Raw genomic sequence first — 27115 nt, forward strand, 5'->3', positions numbered from 1 at the left:
ACATTTTAACTAATCTGATATATCAGCGATGACCTATGATCCTTCCTTTGACAATCAGGCTGTGAAGTAATTACAGAGAATCCGCACAAACACAATCGCTGTTTATTTATAGAAATATTCACATTGGTGTTGAAGACTTTGAAAATGTTCTAATGATACAGAATCCAAATTCCCGATTAGAAAACTGGTCACTCTACCCTTTTGCACTAAAGAATGCAAAATAAGGAAATTCAACCAATAAAAAGAGCTTTAAAGGAACAAATGAATTGTGATCCAAACTGGTCTCATTATGGCCACTTGTTCCAGCCTCAATGTAATGATCAAGCATTAAACTCTCCAGTCTCTTTCAGTCCTGTCTCCCTCTCAATGCTAAATATCCCATCATGTCCTGTCTTTTCAATTCCCTTGCTGCCACCATTGCATCAACCCGGTCAAATATCTACAGCTGCTAGACAAGCATTACACAGATCAAACAGATCGCACACATTTCTTTATATATATATACGCTACTCCGGTCTCATTTTAGTTCCAGCATCATTAAAATACTTAAAGCAATGCCACATGCAGACACTTTTAATTACTTTTGAATATAAATGATGACATTTAATTAACCGCCATGGGGAAAACATTTTTGTGTGCTTGTGTTTCCTCCATACCAATCTCTCACACGCACACACACACACACACACACACGCACACGCATACACATGCACACGCCCACACTTTTAAAGGGGAAGTGAACCCTAATTCATTGAAATCAATTAAACCAGGTTATAGCTCTTATATGATCTTCTACACATGAATCTTAGCCCTTTTATCAACCAAAGTGCATTTTAGTATAGCCTTTGACGTCATGATGAAGGGACACTGGTGGCAAGGTGTGTGTGTGGATGTGTGGCGCTCCGCCAGAGCAGCTGTTAACCACGATGTTCCGGACACCTAGTATACTTAGTATACTTACACCCCGGTGTGTGGCGCATTTCATGTCCAACGTCGCTCCCTGCTTCCTATAACTCTCAGCCCAAAACGCATTATTTGATAGTATTCGAATTTGAGCTGAAACAGGGGGTTCACTTCCACTTTAACACTTTGTACCCATGTGGGTCGTTCCCTCATCTTATCCACCGTCGTTGCGGCTCAATCTCTCCACCCATCCCTTCCCATTTATCCCCTCCTCGATCTACCCAATTTTGGGTGGCAGCTTGACTGATGTGCAAGACACGTGCAATCAGTATCTGATTCAACCATCAGGGCCCCCGTTCTTCTGGCAGGGGGAGGGTCTTCAGGGCATGGGGAGGGTCTTTAGGGCAGGGGGAGGGTCTTCAGGGCATGGGGAGGGTCTTTAGGGCAGGGGGAGGGTCTTCAGGGCATGGGGAGGGTCTTTAGGGCAGGGGGAGGTTCTCCAAAGAACGGGGGAGGGCAGGCGTGTCTCATGAAGCCGACAGTATGCGACAGTAGGGGAAACACTTAGGCCTTCTAACTGCTATGACGAGGCTATTATTTTAAAGGACAATTCCGGTGTTTTGAACATTGAACATCTAGGATGAAATAGAGGGGTTGACACCGAAATTTTGACTATTTGTCCTGTCTTGGGTATTTGGCTCATTTCAAATCGCCCCTGCCTGCTTCAGAATGGCCGGCTACGGGCATTCACAAAGCTGTCCTTAAATACCCTAAACCCTGGTGTTCGTTGATGTTCCAAATCAAGTATTGTAGCGAAATACAGTTTCTGTCGTGTTTTATTTGGCAATTTGTAAATCCCATTGAAACGGAAACCGGAACCGGAAACTGAAAGGTGTAGTCTTATCGCTATGTTCTCCGTCTCAACAGTAGGGCTAGACCGAGCGAAAAGACTACAACCAGCCCCCCCTTCTGTTTCCGGTCAATGAACAATGAGTCTTCCAACAGAAATCAATGGATTTACAAAATGCCAAATAAAACACGACACAAACTGTATTTCGCTACGATACTTGATTTGGAACATCAACGAACACCACTTAACAGTCGGTGAGTTGCACATTTCTGAAAACAAACGTTTAGGGTTGTTTTAAAGACAGGTTTGGAAATGCCCGTAGCCAGCCATTCAAAAGCTAGCAGTGGCGATTCTAAATGAGCCAAAAAACCGAGACAGGACCAATGGTCATAATTTCGGTGTCAACCACTCTATTTCATCCTAGACGAACCAGAAAGGGGTCTCAATGTTCAAAATACCGGAATTGTCTTTTAAGTGATGTTTATGCGCAGGGCCACGCATGCGACCGCACATACAACAACAGATCCCATAGCCATGGCACATTCGTCCGTCGGACGGGCTCATGAACTGACAGAAACCAACACATACCAGCAACAACACACCAACAACAAAAAAAACAGCACACACACCCACGAAGAAGCACACCTCACACACACACATACACACACACACGCATCTATGCTCCCAGACATAAATATATACTAACATACTCCCACACAAATGTAAGCATGTATGCAGAGTGAGACACACATAAACACTCACACACACACACACACACACACACACACACACACACACACACACACACACACACACACACACACACATAGCCTGTTTTCTCTCTGCCTGGCATAGGAGGATAAGGGTTTGGGGGAGGAGCCACCTGGACATTGTACTACGCAGGAGCTAGTCTTAACAAGAGCCCTCATCTCAGCATGGCCACCACTCAGAGAGAGAGAGAGAGAGCGAGAGAGTTAGAGAGAGAGAGAGAGAGAGAGAGAGAGAGAGAGAGAGAGAGAGAGAGAGAGAGAGAGAGAGTCATCAATACCTTTGTTTTCTTCTTATTATTAATGGCTGTGCTTTGATGTTGAAGGCTTTTTCAACACCTATTGTATACGTGTCCTGCTAACGAAGCCCATTGAAATGTATCGGATGAAACTGACGAGAGAGGAAAAGAAGAGAGATAGAGAACGAGAGAGGGGGAGATTGCAGAATCGATAAAGTCCATTACACCTATCCGGGGGTTAGGGTGGGGGATAGATAGGGGGACAAGGTACCAACACTTAGATCGCATGTTTGGGGGCCTCAGGTCAAGGGAATGAAAGAAATATGATTGTCATATGTGTGGGTTGCGAAGGTGTGTGTGTGTGTACTAACAGCAGGAACCGCAGGCACACGTAAAGAAATACACACAGACACATAAATTGGAAATACACCAAATGAAAGCCGTGAACATACACACACCACACACACAAAAACACGCACACACACACGCACGCACACGCACACGCGCACACACACACACACACACACACACACACACACACACACACACACACACACTTATAAAATGATAGATCTCATCAGGAGAGTATGGCGGCTGCTGGTGTTGCAATGTGTAACAAATGTAAAGGGTTGTGGCTGTGTGATGTGATGCATTGTGGTCCACTCTTGTTTTCCACTACCCCCAATCATGCTGTTTTCAGGGGAGGGTAGAACGCCACTTTATGTGTAAGTGGACCCCCTGTTTCAGCTCAAATTCAAACACTATAAATTTGTGAAAAATGTGTTTTGGGCCGAGAGTTCTAGTAAGAAGTGGGGTGGTGGCGAGGGGGGCGGGTGCTATCACCATGGTAACAGTTTCAGGGCAATTGTGCTTTCATAAAGCAAGAACACGCTGTTGAGGATAAGCCTTTAATGAGCAGTGTGTATGTGTAGTGAAATGCGCCACACGACGTGGCATTTAAAGTTGACATATTATACCACCAGGTGTGAGTGTGATTAGCCGCTACAAGCCGTTTTCAAAATTGGCCTCTTCTGACATCACAAGTGGGCGTGTCCGCCTAGATGTACCCTGGATTGATCAGTCTACCAGCCTAACCAGTGGACTGCAGCAAACGTCGCTCATCTATCCATTAAACATCTAGGTGGACACGCCCACTTGTGATGTCAGAAGAGGCAGATTTTCCAAAACAGCTTGTGACGGCTAATCGCACTCACACCGGGTGGTATAATGTGTCACCTTTAACTCCATACAAGCGTCCTGAGAAGCTTGAGCCTATCTCGGACGGAGCTGTCAACATGCCCCGCCCCCCACGCAGAGCACCACACATCAACACGCACACCGGGGGTGGCGTCCGCTGACCCCTTTCGCCCACCTCATAGCGACGTCCAGCCGGGGGAGCAGATTGGTTCACTAACTGGGTGGCCGAGACATGCAATACACGGTTTTTCCCCCCTACTTTGTCTGAACGACGCTATATTCTTTTTAGTAACAGTGATAACAGAGCATAGATCACTCTATTGAAGATCATGAAAGACCCGCTAGGTTGTTTGAAAGCAAAATAGAGACGACGTTGGGTTCAACGGCACTTTAAAAAAACGGCTTGAAAAGCACTTCATCCCAATCTACGAATTCTTACAGTTCAGCCCCAAGCCCTTTGTTTTTTTTTTTTTTTTCTCTGTGTGAAGAAAGAGCAGAGGTCCATTGAGAGACGCGACCGGTACGCCGCTATCCACGCCTTGCTCAAAGATTCCCCTGCATGATCGTGAGGCAGGGGGGGGAGATTCCTCCAAGGATCCTGACTCCTACTTTTACTGGAGGGGCCGTTTTCGATTATTCATCAGCAGGGTGTGAGGCCCGTATGTGCGGAAATGCCTAAGTCATTGCTGCTGCTGCAGACTGACTGATTGACAGGCAGGTTAGCAGTCTGACAGTGTTGGCAGCCTACTACTGGGCCGCGAATGGGGAACTCACATCCTGGCACGGCCGCCGCCACAGACGCAGATATTCACTTCAAATCAATTATCGATAAATGGTCTGTGGTCTGCGTGCTCCGTGCTGCGCTGCCACTCAGGAATAAATATGAAAATATGCTGTACTTTTTGAAACTGCAGCACCCGGTACAATAGAACACAGCTAGAAGTCTGCTTACCGCTGAGACATCCAACAGGAGAGGTTCCTCCTTCAAAAGAATTTCGGCAATTTTTTATTTATTTTTCGTTTTGTAGAATTTAGTTCTTGGCAAAAAATGTTTTGAACAGGAGTGTTGAAGCATGTTCCACTGAATTCAAAGGGCTGGTTGTTAATAATAAAATAATAAAATAACAAAGGCATGGCACAAAGACAGAGATATAAGAATAAGGAGTCATAGAAGCAGGTACAACTTTCATCCAACTTTTACAATTACACATTTCTAAAGCAGCTTTTAATTATGAATGAGAATTTGTCTTAAAAGAGGAGACAGAATACAGCTGTAGCTAAATTTGACTCCAAGCAAGCTGTTCAGAAAAACACATGCTAAAGGAGGGTTCCAGAAAGCGGGTGTAAACTGCATAATAAACACCGTTGCTCGCCTTGATTTGACACAATTGGCAAAGCAGCTAACATTGCAGCTTTTTTGTAGGTATTAGCACATAAAGATTTCTTTTTGGAGGCATTCTGCCATGACCAGAGGTAATAAATACCACTATTGATTATTTCATCAGGACATGCAGTGATTTATACCCTCCTGATTAATTAGATATTGATTTATTACATAACTTGTAGGTTTGACAGTCTGTTGTTTTCTTTTTTTGGTATTGTGTATTTGTTTTGGAGGGGTTGGGGGTATGGGGGGTTGATGCTGTGATTTCTGAATACTTTGGCTGAGATTAAATATTAACTGTCCTCAATGTTTCTCTCCTCTCAACTTTTTCAGACGACCATGAGAGCACAATGACAACATCAATTCTGGAAAACCCAGAGTGTGTGTGTGTGTGTGTGGCGGTGTGTGTGGCGCTGTGTCATAGGGCCAGGTTGGCTTTTCTGAAGCCCCTGTGGACTGTTTGTGTATGTGAATGTGTGTGCGCCTGTGTGTATGTTCGTGTGGGTGTGTGTGTTAGATAGAGCCCGGTTGGTTTTCCCTAGGACCCTGTGGACTGCATGTGTGTGTGTTAGTATGCGTATGTGCAGGCGTGTGTGCGTGTGTGTGCGCTTGACACACTTCGGTTGGTTTTTCCTTGGACCCTTTGGAGTTTTCCGCAGGCTATTTGATTAGCTCAAAAGATAGCGAGCAAGAGCTTCTCTGCTATAACCCCACACTGGATAAACAAAGTGAGCCGGGAACACCGGCAAGCAACACACACAACAAGACACCAAGTAACAAACACAAATAAGAGAGTTGAAAGCCAGAGATTGTCCTTGCGGCACGTACGACTTAGAATAGAACCGCAGAATAAAGTTATAGTTTCACAATGGGGCCGCCACAGAAAGAGAAGGGAGTGCGGGGGGGTTGCAGGAGTACAATAACGGTCATTGAATAAGAAAACAGTGTGTTTGTGTGCATCGGGAAAGCAGGGAACAAAGATGAATGGCGCACACATTGTCGTGTAAGTGGGTGTGCTGTTGACTTGCAGCGGCAGCATGCATGTTCCTTTCAACAAACACAGCGTCTAAACCCTGACAAAACACACGCCACGCCTCATTCCGACACACAGACCTGGCTCGACCGGCGCCCGGGTAAAACTGAGGCTTTCCTCTCTATTTGTGTTCAGATATAATGTTCGGGACCAAACCAATGGTCCCTCAGCGCTGAGCTCGTGCGATTGGCTGTTCAGTGAATTTTCTCTCGAAGTCAGACTTAGGAGTAGCAAGAGGGAGATCAGAAAAAAACACGAAAAAAAAAAAAAAACAGAAGCCACCAGCCTTGTAGATGGGAGTGAGGCCACTGGGAACGGCGCCAGCCACAGAATTAATAACGTCAAGGCACAAACAGGCAATATACTCCGGCAAATCCGAACTGGCATATCCACCAGAGGACTGAATGAAGCTCGGGGGGGGAGCATTAAAAACCCTTATGCAGATGGAGAACGGCAGCATGAAGGCACTTAGCATGCGCGGGGATAGGTTGACTGCAGGGCCAATTAGAGGCCTGCCAAGCCGTGCTTCAAACACACTTCCTGACAGTGCGACAGGGTTGATGGACGCTGCCCGGGTACGGGCGGCGTTGCGAAGATTCACCGCTTCGCCCCCCAAAAACAATTAGCATACCGCTATATCTTTTTAAGACGCCTACGGAAGACCGGGGTTTTTATGATTTCTCGTGATTTCTGTTTGTCCTCGCCACCGCCCCCCCCCCGGTCCTCGTCGATCATCACCTGTCGTACGTCACACGGGCGCCGCCGACACATTCGGGAAGGGAGCGAACGCATTTGGCAAAGCAATCATAACCTCCAGGCATCGCTGCCGCTCACAACAAATGCTAATGCTAAGCTCACTGCTAGCCACCTGATTAGCCACTTGGAAACCGTGAGAAGGGAAGGCTGATGGGAGCCGGTGTGAATGCAATGCTAATGATGAATGTTTGGGGGCTGGATTGTGGAAGAGAGCAGTCTCGTCAAATGAGAGAAAAAATAAGAGGCATGTTTAATCCATGGCAGGGTCAAAATGCTCAACATAATGTAGTCTTTTCTATGCGGACTTCTACTTTTCTAACCAGGGTTAGGGTTAACCATGCAAGGCAACAGCCAGCTCGCCAGTAGAAGTTATGGTTCGGTCCCTTGCTCAGGGACACCTCGACACTCAGCAAGGAGGAGCCGGGGATCGAACTATCATCCTTCGGGTTACGAGCAAACGTGCTCTACCTTCTGAGCCACATTCCGCCCCTATTTTTGTCTTCGCTCTTGCTTTTTTCTCTCTACCTCTATTCCTTACATTCCAAAATTGCCTCATTAGAACTATTCACAACTTGGTGTTATGTATATCTCATGGTGTAAGTACTTCATGCATCCAAAGATAAGTTCTGTTAACACATGATAAATATGTGTTATATACATAATATAACATAGTATTTACTGGGAATAGGATAGCAGTTTTTAAACAGTTTGTATATATCTCCACACTTTGCACCTTTCCAATTACTGAGAACCTTTATGTCCATTTCTACCAGGTCCTGATCATCCTTTCATGCTACAACATTCTATTTGCTGATAAGTCAATAATTATGACAAATCTGACAAATTTATGAATCTTTTTTACCAACAACATTGTGCATCAAGGAAGCTAATTTTCACTATATATATAGTATATTAAATGTATATCACAGTTAATAGTATATTAACTGTAATGAAACGGTAACTTTGTATCATTATATGTGACACAAAATGCATGTCAGGTTACTTAATGTAATGCTCTGTTAGGTTCATAGGCTCTATATATTTAGGGTATTGATATGCATGTGTGAGTGTGGAGGGGCTATACAAAGGGTCACCAGATACCAGCCTCAGCAGTGGATACAAATCATGCTTCCATTATTTTACTGCCCTGTGGCTCCTAAATACCAAGTTTCTCCGTACGATGGATAATAAGGTTTCTTCATCATTTATTCACACACTTCTGGAAATGTGCTTGGAAAAATACCTGCCCTTAGTTCAGAAAAAATTTAATGGCATATTATTCTTCACCAATTTGTGGATGCTTGCCCACCATGGGTTCAACAAGTTATATAAATATTAGGTTAATGATGTCATTAATGGCAACAAATGTGTGTGAAATTAAAAAAATAAAGATCACCAAGTCTGGGACATGACACTTAAGTCATGTGATTATCGCAACAGACAGACAGATCGATGATAGATAGATGGATGGATAGATAGATAGATAGATATAAATATAGATAGAGGATAGATAGGCAAATAGTGAAATAAAAATAACAAAATAAACAATAAAATAATGCACTATAATACAATGTCTGACTTCCCATATTGATACACTTTTCAAAGGCTGGTCAACAAATCAAATGCGTTCTCAATCAACAACTTTTCAGAGAGTTATCAGCCAAATGACAATTAAGAAGGTGCTAAGAGGTACCACTTTTCCAACTCCACAATGAGAAGTTAAATCAATGGCCACCAAAACAACCTCCAAAAAAAGGGATGTTAAAAAGGGATCAATGAAGAGAAAGTCTATATTAAAAAACAACATCATAACATACACGATCATGACCAACTGCAGTGTCAAAAGAAGCTAAAATATTACCAGGGACTAGTATTTGTTTATTTTAAATGTCTGCTGTACTGAATTTAGTAGCAAATAGTTATACTAGTATATCACCACGTCCTTTGGAGCACTACATATACAACCTTGCTCATTATAATGCTCCTACACAACGACGGAACTAAAAAGGTATAACAAATGGGCCATAGCCATAGCACCCTTTCCTTCCTAGAACTTATTTCCTTCGAATGCGTTCTCTCTAGAGCCATTTGTCCATTCAGGGCCACTGTAGAAACATGATGAAGCAGCATAGCACACTCCTTAGGAGAGAACCCGCACCCTATGTAGATATAAATCTAAGGTAACGAAGAGCCAACCATTCTTATTCCTATGGGATTATACACTGATTAAAACATACTTATGAATATTATATTCCATTTCTGCCAAGTCTGTTTTGTTAGAGGTCACTAAATGCCACACACTGCATCTTTAAATCTCTTGGTTGATATAATTGAGTCTCATTGACTAACATGCTCACTATCAAGGCAGAATACTGCTGCTATTGTCTTAAACCTGTCTGTTGAAGAGACAGTGCTGTGGCTCGTTGGCAGAAAGAGCTAAATTATCAACATTATGATGAGACCTGGGGACAAGGAGACTTTGGAGTAGGCTAGACCCCTGGGGTCTGTTTGGTTTGAAAGAGGGCCTCAAGGACATGCAAGATTATTAATTTGGTGGCTTTAACCTGACAGGAAGTGATGCAATCTCTCATTGAGTGGTAAAAAAACAACAACAAAACATTCACGAGGGAACAGAATGAACGGAAATAAGACAGATCCGTCTGATCTATACCATATGAATCAGGGAATTAAGGAATACTATATTTATTACTCCTTCATCTCAGATGATGTCAAGTCATCAACATCACATCAAATAAAGCCTCCGCCTGCAGCAAATCATGCTGTCAATGCCGTTACTCTCTCCTTATATATCTATGCATCAAACACACACACACACACACACACACACACACACACACACACACACACACACACACAACCACACACTTTCTCCACCGCCATCCAGGCTATTCGTTACCATGGCGAGAGGCACGATTCCGCCCAGGTCCGGGGGCGCCAGGCGGAGCAGCGTGTGCACCTCGCTGGTCAGGGTACGGGTCAGCGGGTACTCCACCTGCCACGTGGCCTCCCTGCCACTCTGGGGCGCCGTCAGGCCGTTCACCTCCAGGTCCACCTGCAGCACCCGCTGGTAGCCCGCCACCGCCTCCGCTCTGGGACAGAGGAGGGAGAAACAACAAAGGGCAGGTGAGACAGGAAGTGCCGATACAAAGGGGAGGCTTGACAGGAAGTGACTGGAAATACAAAGAAAGGTAGAGAGCAGAGTTGAGATTGGAAGGTGAAGCAGGAAGTGCAAATACAAAGGGGAAACGATGCATGAATTAGGAATAAATTATTAACGTGGTGATTTTTTTGAAGATGACTAAATTACTTTAATTATATTTATTAAAAAAAAGGCTATCTCAAGGAAACAAGTGTTTTAACTAAAATAAATAAAATGATTTAATTATCAACAGAAATTGGAATAGTGGAAATCATGAATGGTTAACCTGTATTAAGCAGTTATGTTAATAAAAGTCATGATAAAATCTGCTGTAGCACACAACTAAGGCAATATACATATACATATAAATTAACCTAGGAATGGATCGATGGATTTTAACAGCATTACTCCTGATACTATTTTGACTTAGATAATGTATGATTAAAAAAAGCCTTTGAAATCAACAACACAACACTAAGCTTATCTTGAGGCTGTTTGGCTAATGTTTAGTGTTTTTTAATCTGCCAATAGCCTAGTAGTAAAAGAAAACAGTCAGAAATGGAAGCTTTCTAAACCCATGAACAATTAGAGGTTTATTATTTTATTTTTAATTCTTCCTTATTGAGTTATGAATGTGTGTGTGTGTGTGTGTGTGTGTGTGTGTGTGTGTGTGTGTGTGTGTGTGTGTGTGTGTGTGCATGTGTCTGTGTGAAATACTATTAGTTGTGTGTTATCAAGGGTTTTCAAGTACCTCAGCAATTAGTTTATAAAGAATTGTAGAAATGCATTAATGTGCAGTTAAATTTAGATGTATGAAAATTAATTAACTATAAAAGTCGCAAAAGAACCATCAAACAATTAACTTCTATGATTTCCTACAAAAACAAGCTGTTCCATATATATACCCTGAATCACATCATACGAGAAGATATAATCCAGATATGTTGAACAAAAAGTTTTTACTATTTGTGAATAATGTTTGGTTCAACAATCAAATAAAAACTTACAATAAAAAAAAAAATGCTACTGTGCATTTCTTTCATGTAACTGTATCACCATACACTGCCAAATATTCCAAATAATTTATGGGTAAGAGCAGCAACCAGCTAAGCAAGGCTAGGCTAGTTCTCTAGGTAGTACTAGCTCTAGCACTGTGAGAGACACGGGATGATTAGAGTCAAGAATTTGTCAACGGTGAACCCCATTTACATAATAGAGTTTTCTAGGCTGTGCACAGCTCAGCTTAACAATTAAGGGCATTCACTCCCTCAGTCACTCTGTCAGCGTTTGTTCACCTTGCAAACTGACATCCAGCAGCCTGCCGGGAACAGTTAGGATTTAGGGGAGCCTTTCCACAACCATAAGAGTCCTTGACAATCCCTTGACAGGTGGAGCTGATGGTATCAAACCAGCTGCTACACCAGCAAACCCAATCCCAATCACTAAGACTTCATTTACATTTTAACACTCATGAGTCTTTTCCTGCTTTCATTTTTGTCACTAGAGCTTATTATGGAAGAACTGAAAGGCAACATAAAACAAATTAAAAAATGAAAAAAGAAAATAAGTTGGAATTATTCTAAGTAAGCCTCCATGATGAATTGACTAAAAATAAAAAAAGTCGTTAGGAAAACTTTTTTTTTTCGTATTCCAATCATGGAGGAATTCATTATGTTGGAACAGCACAAATCCTTACGATATGTAGAAGTGGGTCTGCTTTAGGGTCATTAGGGTTCTGTGGGATTCAAGCAAACATACAGCCCTCGGAGACCATACGGCGAAGACACTGGATCATAGAGATCCTGCAGTCTGGATGAACCCGTATCCCATACTGCCAAACAGCCTATGGGTGTACACAACGCCTCCACATCTGTCTTCCTTCTTGCTATAACCCCACATCTAAAAAAGGCCTGCTGATTATGTATCATTTTTGTATTCTTTTTTAAAATCATATATTTGTCATAAGTTGGGTTCAGTAAAGGCTATACTCTGATGGATCTCTACTGAGCAGCTGATACATATTACAGATTATATCTGCCTCTGCTTTGCAAAAGGATTGTATTCTAGCTCTAGCGCACTGAAAAAAAAGAAAACAAAAATAGCTTTGCGGCATAGATGAAGACTAGAGTTTTGTGGTATGCTATTCAATGTTGATGTATGAGAGAGAGAAAGAAATAATGTAACTTATTCCATTTTTAATGCAAACTATGTATTGTTTACAGATAAATCCATAGGCTTCAGGCTTGTTCATCTCAATGCATTATGGACTTTCTTGTGGGCCATATTGCGAGGACTCCAGAGAATTGCAGTACCTTAAAATCCTAAATGAATCGTAACCTAGGCTAATGAAAACATTGTTTTGCAACGTCCCTCATGGGAAACGCCGTTTCAAACACTGCAACGTCTCGCTGTAATGACAAATCATTTCACAAGGAATCACTAAACAGTGACCAAAAATGCATTACCACTTACATACTAACTATCATTCCAATGGTCCTATGCTTCCAAAATGGAGGCGGTCAGTACGATGTGATCTTGTGATGGACAAGCACTATATGTATATGTAAAGTCGCTGATGGGGGGGGCGTGGGGAATAAGATGTCTCTGTGTGTTTCTTTGGGAAATGAGTTGATTTTACCTGGTACTCAAAATAGGCAACGTTTTTTGGCAGAGCGACTCGACTCAGACTTGAATCACAAATTTGAGGGTTTGACACTTGCTTGACTAACATTGACACAAGACTGGGGGTAACTTTGACCTGGAGACTTGACTTAGCCCTGAGACAGATGACTCAAAGTGACTTGACTTTTTATGAATGATTCCTTTTTTATTTTCTGCAATAATTTTTCTAGTTAACCCTTTTAAAACATGAATGGGGTTGTGCTCTGCCTTCTGCCTATTATATAACCTTATTTTGTTGTTCTTATAATAAAACAGTCACATATATGACTGGGGTTGTTGCTAGCGATAATCCAAAGTAGTCCAGGCGGATAAACAGATAATTTGCAAAAGTCTTTAAAATATAACTTTGAGAACAAAATACCGGATAGTTTTTTGCTTTCCGAATGCAGAGATTTTTTCGAGGCACTCCAGCGTATTTGCACATTTTGCAAAGCGGAACATTGAAAATATCCGGGTTTTCAGTAAAATGCATCTTAAAAGCAATATTTTGCAGACTCCTGCAAATCGTCCTCCCGCCTGGACTACTTTGGATTTAAAGAAGCAACCAACACAGTCATATCGGTTAGTGGTGAAGGATTTTTATGATATCTTCCAATCGAAATCTGATGAATATATAATGGCCCGACATCGCCAAACCAATTCGCAAACACATATTATTTATGCCAGAGCAAATAAAACATGACCTTGTAGATTAGTCTGGTTCCCAAGCTAGCTGTAGTGCAACACGTGCAAACCTGGCAACCTACCACAACGAGGTAGACCAGCATAGGCCCCTGCTGGTCACTTTTGATCATTTTAGAGCTCTTAAGATCGATCAGGCTTTATTTGAAGACTCCATTGTTGGCTTGTTGAGGCTTGTTATGGGTTGCCACAAAATGACAAATATAAGCACGATTTATTAAGTGTAGGTTAACTGATTTCAATGTGGAAACAGGGTTGGATATTCAGAATCGTATAACTTGACTTGCTTGACTTAAACCATGGCCTCGCCTCGCCTTGCTTGATTCTGACAAAAGTGACTTGGAAGCTTGATACATAAAACTTGAAACTTGCTCTCAAAGTAATTGTATTTTGCTCATCACAATCAGCACTGTTTAACAGATGACTAGCAAGTTAAAAAATATACTATTTCTTAGAGCCGAAGAAACTACTTCTTGCAGTCGATTTCTATTCTCTAAAAAAAATTGTACTTGATGCCTTTTGTGGAGTTATGCTTGATGTTTTTCGTGCTGTTGTTCTATTAGAGCTGTAAATGTCATTATTCTACAGTGGCTCCACTTCGATGCTGGAGGAATCAAGCCAATTCGTTAACCTTTGTAAAGGAAAACTTGGCCAGAACTTGGCCCAGAACGTTTGTCATCACTGGCAACATTGCTGATTTAAAGGCAAAGTAACTTGAACAGTGACATCTATTGAAATAAAATCAAAACTTTTGTGCTTTTGCTCAAAAATGATTAGCGGCGGAACAGTTAATTGTTAAAATCCCTACTAGCGCTGCAACTCATCATTACTGTGGTAGTTATCCTGTCGATGATTGATGATCGCAGTGACAGCCGCAAAGTGGACCCCTGCACACTCACACACAGACTGCTCTGTCCATCAGTGGTGTGAAATACACACCTGCCAGCTTTAGTTCTTTAACTTCAATTAAGGGTTGCATGATCGTTAGGATAGTCAATTACTCTCACGATTATTGATTGATCACTGGTCGTTCACAAGAGAATGTTGATACATCCATTGAACATTAAGAGCCCTGCTGTAGAGTTTCTACTGTGCCTTCTCTTCTCTCCATCTCTTTCACCATCAACCGCCCTTGCAATGAGAGGGTGTGTCCAACAGAGGGCAATGGCTGACATGCCCTCTGCACTTTTCACTCATCCTGAGGCTCTCTCTCTCTCCCTCCTTTCCACTCACCCGCACAAAGCATGTGTGTGTGTGTGTGTGTGAGAGAGGGCACGTGTGTGTGTCTGTGCGTGTGTGTGTGTCTGTGTGTATGTGTTCGTACATGCATGTTTGTGTGTGTCTGTGTATGTGTGTGAGCGCGCACATTGGGATGATAAATGTCTGCATTTCTTCTGGTCAGGGAGGTCAGGCTTCCTCCTCCATGTCTCATTAGAAGCGTAACCACAAACTGACCTTTTACCCCCCCCCCCCCCCCATTACCATTCAACAGAAATACAGTCCAAGCACACTGCTCTCTCCCTGCCGCCGTGCATGCATAGCCAGCAGCGGCCGTGCCCTGTTTGGAAATAGCAGAGAGTGCTTGAGTGCACGTGTATAGAGGCTCATCATCACACACAGACAGCATGTCTGTTGTGCGGAGCGGAAAGTGATTCAGATGCCCTGCACGCGTCCACGTGTGAGTGCACAGATGTAACATAATGATGATCGGTAGATCATCATTGGAAAATACAGGGGAGACAGGGACATCAAATAGATAGACGTAAAGAAAAGCCTATATATCTCCGCACACAGGCCCATCCAGCACAAACCCATGCATTAGAAGTTCAATTTTTGACCGTTCTTTTTGTAGAGAAAAAATAATTACAAAGTACAAAGAAAATAATGACAACAAGTACAGAGCAAGGACGAAAATCCTCTCTTTAAAAAAAACCACCATACTAAATAAATAGATAAATAAACCTAACGTTGATACAGTGACTGATTCGGAAACCACCGGTCTCCTTTTCTTTTGTTGTTGGAATAACTATCGAGCACAGCAAGCTGTTTACGAGAGAGGCGTGTACGTTTACATATAAAACAAGGCGATGCCCTCCCCTCTGAGTGAGACGACAGAGCAGGCATCTCTCACACATCTGCCATTTGTTTAACACAGCCAACAAAACAATATATTAAAGGGAAGATATGAATATAAAGACTTTTATTTAATCATTGGACTTGAAGGAATCCAAACGACAAAGAAAGCAAAGAACAAAACTTAAATTTGTAAGTTTTGCACCGGAACAATCCGCTGATCCCATGCATCTCATGTCCCAAAGGCCCCCAGAAGGTTGGACTCCCAGCAGGGTGTCGTGACCCAGGCGAGGGGTCTTCGTATCGGGAGTGTGGAGGGCGGGCTGGGTCAAAGTGAGGACCAAGAACTCAATTTGTGAGCCAGCATGGTCGCTCTCCCTCAACTTGATGCCCAAGGACATGATGACATGCTCCACTACGCCCACATCCACACACAGTGAATATGCTCATATGATCACAGGCACTGCACACCCCGCACACGGTCCTGAGATACGACACCGTAGGGCTGACAACGTCTGCCTGTGTTCAAGGCAAAATGGAGTTGGTACTGGCTGATGAGTCCAGACGGTAATCTTTTGTCCAAATGGGTTATTTCTTCACAGAATTTGAGCACAAATCTGTTTTTTTATTGCCCCATTTTGAAGCGAATGCTCGGTTTGGGCGCTGCGGGGACTTGGCTGATGTCCCATCATTGGGTCTTCACCTGTACCTCATATATTACAGGTGGCTATGTGTGACTGTTGACACCTGGCGTTCTATTATCCAGACATGCATGAACACATTGAATCTCACATTGGGGATTGAACTTGTGTTGGAGCAGTCAGTTTACATCCTTTTCCTCAGTAAAAATGTTTTATTTTAAATTGACTAGGAGACAAGGTACGCCGTTGACAACAATGATACAAAATAATTCCAAAAACCATAACAAAACTAATTATCATTATCATCATCAATGATCATCTTGATTAATATTAATTGATTTGTGTTTAGCATACCATGATCATTACCCCAGCTCCCTCCGTCTCCCCAACTATAGTGAACCATCGTACCCAGCCAGCCCTCCCAGTCGTCCTATGAAAGCCATCTCCAGACACAAATCATCCCAGCTCTAATTGATTGTTTAAGTATACATCAGGGCCGGCGTAACACGCTGAGGCCAACAAGAGCCCCACCTTCTTCTCTTGTTATGTAGATTGTTTCTGCTAACTTGCGCTGTGAGGAAGCACTACACTAGCAGTACATTACAATACATAAAGGGCTACCACATTAACCTGTGTGGAGTCACTGTTGGACCTGAGTGTCTAATGAGGTCATATAGTGACACGCACACTACAGGTCCTTAGAATATCATTAGAAATCAGTGCTCTGGGACAGAGCACTGATTGTGTGCTTGGGTGCAGGTGTGTCTGTTTGTGAGAGTGATTGCAGAGCATCGATGTGTGCATGAGTGTGTCTGTGAGCCGGCGTGTGTGTGTGTGTGCATGCATTTGTTGGTGCGTTTGTGAGCAAGCATGCATATCCGTGTGTGTGTATCTGTGCGTGCGACTATATTCATGCTTGTGTGCATGCTTGTGTGCGTGTGTGTGTGTGTGTATTTGTGCATGCGTCCATATGCATGCGTGTGTGTGTGTGTGTGTGTGTGTGTGTGTGTGTGTGTGTGTGTGTGTGTGTGTGTGTGTGTGTGTGTTTGTATATATGTGTCCATGCGTCCATATGCATGCTTGTGTGCATGGTCATGTGTGTGTGTGTGTGTGTGTGTATATATGTGTCCATGCGTCCATATGCATGCGTGCGTGTGTGTGTGTGTGTGTGTGTGTGTGTGTGTGTGTGTGTGTGTGTGTGTGTGTGTGTGTGTGTGTGTGTGTGTGTGTGTGTGTGTGTACTTGGGGGCATGAATGGCTGGCCGCCCAGCCGGGCGCCTCTCTCTAATGAGTCCCAGCGTCTCAGGCCTAATACCAGTCCCTCCTCGCACCGAGACGCTAATGAGCTCCCGCTACTAAAACAGGTAGAGGAGGGCTCCAACACTCCCCATTCATCATCACTGGAGAGCCCAGGGCACAGCCCGTTGGGCCGGGGGTGATTACAGGAGAATCATGCAGCAGTGGGGACCCGTGAAGGAGAGGAGGCAAGGCGGAATGGAGAGCGGAGCGAGGGAAGAGGCACGGGAGTAAAATAAGAGATAGAGAGAGAGGAGATGCTCCTGGTGGGCTGGCCGGGTGTGCGATATGGGATGGTGAAGGGTTGTTCATGTGACGTCTTATCATGAGGCAAGGGGTGGGGGTGTGGGGTGTGTGTGTGTGTGTGTGTGTGGGGGGGGGGGAGGGTGTCACTAACCTTCAACAAATTGCATAGCATGTTCGCAATTCTTCCCAAGCCCAATTTAGATTCCCTGCTTGCTCAGGAGCAATCTCCAGCGTTACATTGAACCAGAGATCCGATCTGTATTAGATCTAGTACCGTAATATGAAAAGTTGTGTGCGTAATCTGATTGGAAAAGATCCACGAAAAAAAACCAAGATAGATAAAGAAACAATGAAGATTGCAAGAAAGAGAGAATAGAAAGGAAGGGAGCCTAAATATTCCTGCTTAAAGGGTAACAAAATTAAAACGTCTCTCTCCATCATCTACTCGTGTTGGAATGGGATGGCAAACCTCAAATTGACACTAAAAATAAAGAATGACGTTAAAAGAAAGAAACAAAGGGAATCAAGAAAGATGCCTAAATGTTCCCAATAAAATTGTTAAAAAAAAATCCTCCCCCAACGACAAGTGTGAGAATTAAATGCCAAAGTCCTTATTAATACATCTATGACCCCAGAAACGACTTGAATAAAACATTTATCACTCATATAATATCCGACCCCAACCTTCAGATCTCGGGGACTGGTGGGGTTTTTTTCTGGGCCGCCTGTTTCCGTCCACGTGGAAGGGAGCCGTTTATAGAGCAATAAACACTGACATATGACAGAGCCGTAATGAAAGAGATCATAAAATGAAGCCATGTCAGAAGGGAGACAAACGCGGAACAACTAATTTATGTGTGTGTGATTGTGTATGTGTGTGTGTGTGCGTGTCTGTGTGTGCGTGCGCGTGTGTGTTACTTTGATAGGCCCTAAGAGAAATCTCTCTCTCGTGCACAAACACACACACACACACACACACACACACACACACACACACACACACACAGTCCTGTCCCTGTTGGCTTAGTTCTCAGGGTAGACAGTAAAGTGAAGAGGCAATCGAGGAAGAAGATGGAAAAGTAAAACATTGAAAGAGCATTTTCTATATTTTTTCTCTGTATACCTTCTGTGCCCACCCAGGGTTTCTACCTGCTGTTATCGGGCTCTTCCCTTCTCATCTCTTCTCTTACTTGTTCTTTTTTATTTTACTTTCATCACCTTTTTTTCCCGATCCCTCCTCTGTTTCTAACTTTTTGTTCTTCTATCGCCATCTGTCTTTTTTTGTGACTTTAGTTTTTTCCCCCGACACTGGTATGTAATGGGGGGAGTATAATGGGGAAGTCCACAGGAAACTGGGAGACAAAGTTCTGAGCTCAAAAATAGTACAGAACTGTAAGAATATATAGTGCAAAGCCAGCTACAGTCAAATGTAAAAAAGTACTGTTAAGTATTTAATATAGTATAAAGCCAGCTACAGTCAAATGTAGTACAGAACTGTAAAGTATATATAGTATATAGCCAGCTACAGTCAAATGTAGTACAGGGCTGTAGAGTATATAATACAGGATTCAGTCAATCAATTATGCTACGGTAAAGTATATATAGGGTATAGTCAGCTTAAGCCAAATGTAGAACAGTACTGTTCAGTATTTAATGAAGTATGAAGACAGTTACAGTCAAATGTAGTACAGAACTGTAAAGTATTTAATATAGTATAGTCAATCAAGTAAACTACTTGAAAGTATGTCTAGTATATAACCAGCTACATTCAAATGTAGTACAGCACTGTCAAGTATTAAATATAGTATAGTCAATCAAGTACACTACTGTAAAATATATTTGGTGTATAGCCAGCTAAAGTCAAATGTATTACTGAAAAATGTGTTTTGTATAAAGCCAGGCTTTTCCACAGCAACTTTAACCTTCAATTTCATATAAATGTAGCAATTAAGACTGATTTGTACATTTTTTCATAATAAAAAAAATAAATAAACATGAATGTTCATCATGTTACTTGTTGATAAAAGTAAAACTTGCCATTTAAGTCACCTTTTAATTAAAGATATAAATATGGAGGTTAACTGTCTCCCTGTAAACATGAATTGTATGCAGGCACAGTTTTTTATTCGTCGGCTATCTTGTTTGGTGATATAATTACAAGACTTTCTTACTTGTAAACAAGATTTTATTAAAACTATTTGATGCTGAGCAGGTCCCATGTATGCCAAAAATAATCCAGGTTATATTGTTTAGCTTTAAAATGCTCAAAACAGATAATACATTAATAAATATCCGTGTATGTCTTTAACACAGCTAATCAGACTCTAAGTATATTTATGAACAGGGTGGAGTCAATAGCAACAAGGTTAATCTATTGGAATATTGCTTTGAGGTGTAGTGTGGCAGGATTAATTTGAAATACTCTTCGGGGATGTGTAGCTCTTTCCCTAATCCTGCCCATGAAATCATCTCAACACACAACTGAGTCGTCCAACAGCATCGTCTGAAGTAGAACGTTCCCGCTAAATTGAGCTTTAAGATGTCACTTCTATGCTAGTCTCAGTGGCAGCTTCAAAGTTTTGTTGATGCCAAGGAATAATTTGCATTAATTCTTGTTTTGAACCGCTGAGAAATGCGTGTATGTGACAGCCCTTTGACGTGGAGCTCTTTTATTGCATTTTATCTTCGTATTGTTTTGTTAGTTCTTTACCTGTGTTGGTTTCTCCGTAATGTTATTCCCCACAACCCACTTCCTGCGTTTGAGTGCGCTCAGTGAATTACTGTAGGATGTTGTCTACTCCTCACAAGTAGGACCTGGGGAACACAGAGCATTCCCTGTGTAATCACTTTACATGCTCAGAGAATGATTACATGGGGAGATATATCTCTGCCTCTCTCTCTCTCTCTAGAAAAACAAACAAAGGAACAAGGTTCAAGACACTGTGTCTGCAATTTACACATCTGCATGGTTTCTTTGTGGAGCATGCCAGACGGAGCACCATTCGGCCACACACACCTTGGCGTTATATATACATGTCCGAGAAGCTTTCCCTTGGAAGCGGCCATCAACATCGACCTGTGGCTAGACGGAGCCCCACTCATCCATACACAAACCGTGGTGTTATAATATTATGTGTCCTGTGTTCTTTTTGGGATTTAAATACTCTATTATAGAGTGAGAGAGATATGAAGGTATGGGAGGTAGAGGGAAGGAGTTGTAATATATGTGTCCTGTGTTCTTTTTGGGATTTAAATACTCTATTATAGAGTGAGAGAGATATGAAGGTATGGGAGGTAGAGGGAAGGACATGCAGCAAAGGACCACAGGCAGGGATCGAACCCGGGTTGCTGCGATCAGGACTGAGCTTTAATGGTACGCGCTCTACCTCGTAAGCCACTGGGACGCCCCGTCCAAGAAGCTTAACCCTCTCTGGGACATAGAGAAAAATTTAGGCTGGAGGTCACAAGGACATTACTGCAGTAGCCTGGTGGGGGAAGATAGTGTACAGAGAAAGGAAGATGGTAGGAATAATCACAAAAACAAATGGATGAATTAATTTGTGTGCCTGCATGTCATGCATATGAGAAAGGATATGAAGGACTAAGCTCAGAGTCAAAGTTTAAGCTTAGCGAAGGTAACTTAGTTAGTTCTACTCGATAAGAGTTAGAGCTTCCTCAGTATAATAATGTAGTAAGCAATGGTATTTTGCAGGGCAGGAGTCATTGGATCCGGAAAGCCCCGACTTTCTTCCATCAAACAAGGGGCCGTCGGTTTCTGAGACCTGCACATGCTGCTCTCTATATTTTCTACCGCTAACCTAACGTATGGTATTATATTTGTTGACTTTTACTTATCTGTGTTATTGGTTTTTGTTCTAGGTTCATAGAAGGAGAAAGGGGGAGGAAACAACCAGGCAGTCGTCTCTACCTGACTTCACAGCAGCTCAGGGGTCTCTGTCGACTGAGTCAGAAGCTTTGCATTTCAGGCCCCAGACTGCAACGGGAGATTTGTCCCGAAAAGCTTCACTTGTGCAATTGTTTCCTCCTCGTTTGTAATACGTCAATAGAGCCTTGGATAGCCCCCTTCTAGGACTATTTCCCAGATTCGCCCTAAGCCAGTCGTGTGCTGAGACACTACCAAATGTGTACCAAAGTAAATATGGTCAAAGGCATCCATACAAGTCTATTTCAGTACACACACACACACACACACACACACACACACACACACACGTCACTATTCCTGTTGTAAACTATATAAACTGTCGTTTCTATGGGGGAGTGAAGTGGTTGTGGGCGGATCTAAAGTCAGGTGATCGCAATGGAGGGAAATTCAATCTGATTTAGTTAAAGGACATGTTCTGATCATTACTTTGTGTTCAGTCACATTAATGAATAGCCATAATGTTTTCCAGTGCAGCTGTAGTTTAACAGAAATCCTTTGACTGCAAGGATTCTCCAGAACTTTCATAGCTGTTATGCTTTCCGATACTAAGCTGATTGTTGAGTGTCACAGAAAACATGAGTTGGGCTCCATTCCTTTGTCACCTGCATGGGATAAAAGTCTGCTGGCACGGCAATGAATCTTGTATTTACCATTGAATGACTCAAGTTGCCCAGGAAGACTTCAAGGTCCAATTATGTGTCAGACACACAGTTCACTGTGTCTGCATAACGGTGAACATGGAGCACAGCGCATTTATTTTTCTTCTCGCAAAGAATTTTTCTATAATGTATGCAATCCATCTCTCTCTATCTATCTCTTTGAGACGAATGTAATGACATGACTCCCCTCAAGCAGTTGATGGTGTACTCGAAGGACAACCAACTGGCGGAATGCGTCCACTTGCACACTGAATACCACGCGCTTTTAGCATACCCTGCAGTGCGGAAAAGCAATGCTAACCCTACACCGACCACCACTGCCTCCCGACTCCCTCAGTTGCTCATTTGTTTGGCAATAGTCATCACGCCACTAAGTCAGGAAGTCTGTCTTTTTGTGATGGAGAAGTTGCTTCTGCATTGCAGAATGTGTTCTTGTTCAGGTGGAGAAATACAACCTTGTATGCCTGATTTGGCTTTTTTCTTAAAAAGAAATCGACCTAACTAGAAAGGGAAATGCAGTCATATGGTTTTCTCTGCAGCCAACTACATTAATCATGTTTATATGGTAATGCCTTAAAAGCACTTTGAAAAATATTGCACTGATAAGCCATTAACCAAATACATTGAAGGAAAACATTAGACCTATTAACAAACTATAAGTCTAATTTACTCTATGGAAGGGTGCAATATAAATGCTTTATTTTTACTTTTCTTTTACTTAACTTTAATTATAATAACATTATAATGCAATTCATAGAATACATATAAACCCCTATTCAGGTCTGTGTCAGTATGTGATGGATTTATTAATTGATCATGCGTTATGTAATTCTGTCTGGTGCCGTTGCCGCTGCTAGGCCATACCTTGATTCATAGCACACAAACATTCTTCACCAAGTCCTATAATCCTACACCTTGTACATTAGCATCCACATAGCAAATAACAAGAGCTAGAGCCAATGGGTGGAGTCGACCGAGTCCAGCTCCACCTCTCGGTCCAGCCACACCCCCGGCTCGGGTCCAGCCCCTCCCAAACTCACTGATACAACTTTGTAGCACAAGGTCAAGCATCATCCAGCGAGATGCTAGATCAGACGCCATGCCAGAGCGAGCTCTGTCTGGGCAGCGGTTTGACTGCGGTGCCCAAGAGAGGGTTAAGCTTCTCAGACTCTTATAGTATAATGCTACGGTGTGTGTGCGTGTGTGAATGTGTGGATGTGTGGAGTTTGTGGTGAACTGCCGTTGATTTTTGATGATCTCTACCGAGAGAGGATTAGACTTCCCGGACACCTTGTAGTAGAACACTACGGTGTGTGTTGATGTGTGGAGCTCCGTATGAGCAGTGGATTATATTTGGTTTATCTCCGTGTCCGAGTGAGGGTTAAGCTCCTCAGTATAGCGCCACGGTGTGTGGCGCATTGCATACACAACGTCGCTCATTACAACGCTTATGCACAACGACGGCACAAAATAAAGCATCACAAAGTTGCCTTGGGTCGTAACACCGACCTCTCCTTCCTTGAACTTTCAGGCCAAACCACATTTTTTAACGTCTCATAGTGTTCGACCCTTTAACCCCTAAACCTCACCGTAACCCTAACCATTACTGTGTTGATTGGCAAGTGTAAAACCAGATCAGCTCGACAAGGTCCGGAGAGGTGGAGCTGGACGTCAACCTCCGCCCATTTCACTCTGCATTGAGGAAACCTTGAATAATTATATGCATCTAAACAATGACAGGTCTATGAGTATCGGTCTGGTAACCTCATTCCAATGTAAAGCATTTGTTTATTTTGTGTGTATACTGTGTGTATATTTGCGATTGGTTGAACAGATTTATGAGCAGGCTACTGCTGTCAGAATTGGCGGCGTATGTGTTCATGCATATATACGTGTACAGACTCTTTGATTGACCTGGGAAAAACAAATAATCACGTTCTATGTAAAAGGACATTAACTTGTAAACGATGACCTATATTCTGATTGAGGCACATTAACTAATTTCAAGAACAGAAGGTCAAATACTTCACACTCAACCCCATTCACAAATTACACACACACACACACACACACACACAGTACATCATAGCAAATTGCCATAAACGCAAGCAACAGGCACACGCACAGTGTGCTGTTATTTCAGTCCATTAAATGGGTTTGTCTGGACAAGGTTAATACGAGCATGACCCCTCCATGACCCCATCCATAACGCTCTTGCCTCCCTGCCTCATTAATCTGCCAAACATCCCCCTCCTCTCAGGATCCCACAGAGAGAGAGAGAGGGAGAGAGAGAGAGAGAGAGAGAGAGAGAGAGAGAGAGAGAGGAGAGGAGGATTTTCAGAAGGCTACTCACTACATACATTACTGATGCAAACAATCAGAGGAAATGTACAATTTCCTTTGGGAAGTTCACATTATGAGTTGTTCATGCGCTGCTAGAATGCAAATGTTGTGGGGGCTCACTTAATCCTGGGAGCCGATATATCTACGTTAGGATAATCTACACTTTGAGTCGGCTGACGAACAAGCCTGACCTTGTTAAGGCAAATTCTACGTTAGTCTTTGATTAAAGGTATTCCGTCTCCATCACGCGTGCCACGAATGCACAGATAGTTGAACACTTTGCAATTGAACGCTCAAACGTAGTGTCAAAGCCGAGAAGTAACTCACCGAATGTGTCGGTTTCAGTGAAACAGAAACAAAGGTAATCAGGACTTTAAAATGTGGACATGCATTTGCATTTAAAATACAATTAAACCAATAAATGAACGGTGCCAATAGAGCAAAGGCAGCAAATGTATTATAAAAATTAAATAACTTTAACAATAAGAGTTCAGAGTTAGAGTTCACTTGACTTCTTTAAAGTTGTACTTATTCACATATTTAGCAGGTTTTAAACAAGGGCAAAATATATGAAAAAATCTTGACCTTCTAATAATAACAGGATGTTAATTTAACAGTGCACCGTGTTTTTGTATTTTTCTGCTAATCTGTCCTCCAGAATGGAGCCTGTGTATTTTCTCTTTCGCTTTGCTGGTGAATAACACGCTACAGTGCTGCTGTGGGGCTTCATCACAACAACCAAAAAAAGTCAGGGGAGTTGGACGCGGATCAATTAGCGGATCCGAGAGCCACCAACGGCGTGCGCAGAGTGCTATGTGATATTGAGGATTTGCGTCAATAAAAGAACACATTTGTTTTAATGAACTGCTTTACAAATTAAAAGAGAAACTACGATCGGCTGATTAAAAACACCGGGGATTCTGCTGTGGCCGATGCCTGGCTCCGTTTCCTTCACGCAGAGGGGAAGGAGACGCACTGTGACTGCAGATATTTCATGTGTTTATGTAGATTTATTTGATCAGCGATTCAATATTCGTCCGGATACCTAACGATTATCTGAAGCTTAAACATATTGATTCGATAAGTTTAAGCTTCAGATAATCGTTAGGTATCCGGACGAATATTGAATCGCTGATCAAATAAATCTACATAAACACTTGAAATATCTGCAGTCACAGTGCGTCTCTTATACACTATACATTATTTAGCTGCATGCCAAGAATTACATTCAAAGGGAAGCCTTTAGATGAAAAAATTGCAAGAAAGAGCAGAAATACATGCATGATACTTTTGTATAAATGGAGTACATCTAAATGTTTTAACATTTTAAAAGGCCATTCAGGGTTACAGAATGGCATGAATATGTATTCAATTGATTGGATGTTGCTTACATCCATGTCAGCGACTTTGACCTTGCGTTACATGACATTAAAGAAGCGGTAGTAATCTGGTCATCTATTCATACAGTGATGTTTTACACAGAAGGGACCTATTACAGGACACATAGACACAACACACAACCTTTGGAATGATAAAGGGAAATTGGAATTGAGTTCCTTGAAGCATTTATATATTCAGTTCACATGAAGGAATCCCCATTACTTCAGATATTACATGCTACAACGGTTCATTACCGTTTACCATGCAGAGATTACATTTTGGCAAAGATGGTCGTGACAAAATCAGGGCTGGCTTGTCGCGGCTCCCTGTCAACCGAGTGACAACCCAAATCAATTTTCCTGACAGCAGTCATTATTTACCTTAGCCGTTGTATTTAAGAATAGTGCCATTCAATGTGCCTTTTTTTCCTTGGGTGCCTCTTGTGTCTTACAGTTGATAAACCATTCGCTGCATGGGTGTGAATATTACTTTTACAAGTAAACCAGGAATGTTTGACTTGCTGACCAACTTGAGTAGACTGCCTTCCACAAGTCAGTCACATGACGGTCAATACAGAGTCTGCAGGTATATGGACACTGATTCCATGGACACACAATGTCTCTTTCAAAATTTCAAGAGGTACACCTAAAATACTAGCATATCTTTTAAGCTGGACAACAACATAAGGGGTGGTGACAAAGGCACTTCCCTATCAACCCCCTCCCACATCACCCATCTCCGTATAAAACAACACCAGGCTGCATGCTTCCCCCCCCCAGGTAGCCTGTCCATCTTTAATATCCACTAGCACTGGCACTTCTCCATTCCCCATAACAAAGAAAAAGTCGAAAGTCGGTAAAAAATATAAACGGTCTCTAT

At 42.5% G+C, this 27115-nt stretch overlaps 1 protein-coding gene across 1 annotated transcript in view; it reads right to left on the minus strand.

Annotated features, from left to right (window-relative positions):
- The window catches only part of LOC307075151 (transmembrane protein 132C), a gene marked incomplete at both ends in the record, with an annotated part of 88596 nt that overhangs the window by 24039 nt on the left and 37442 nt on the right, over positions 1-27115 (minus strand). Inside the window, one exon of the mRNA XM_079735655.1 lies at positions 10047-10239. Within this exon, the coding sequence (XP_079591781.1) occupies positions 10047-10239 (193 nt within the window). The remainder of the gene's footprint in view (positions 1-10046; positions 10240-27115) is intronic.

This window comes from Pollachius pollachius, assembly GCF_949987615.1.
Source record: "Pollachius pollachius genome assembly, chromosome: 4".
In the NCBI taxonomy this organism is placed as follows: domain Eukaryota; kingdom Metazoa; phylum Chordata; class Actinopteri; order Gadiformes; family Gadidae; genus Pollachius; species Pollachius pollachius.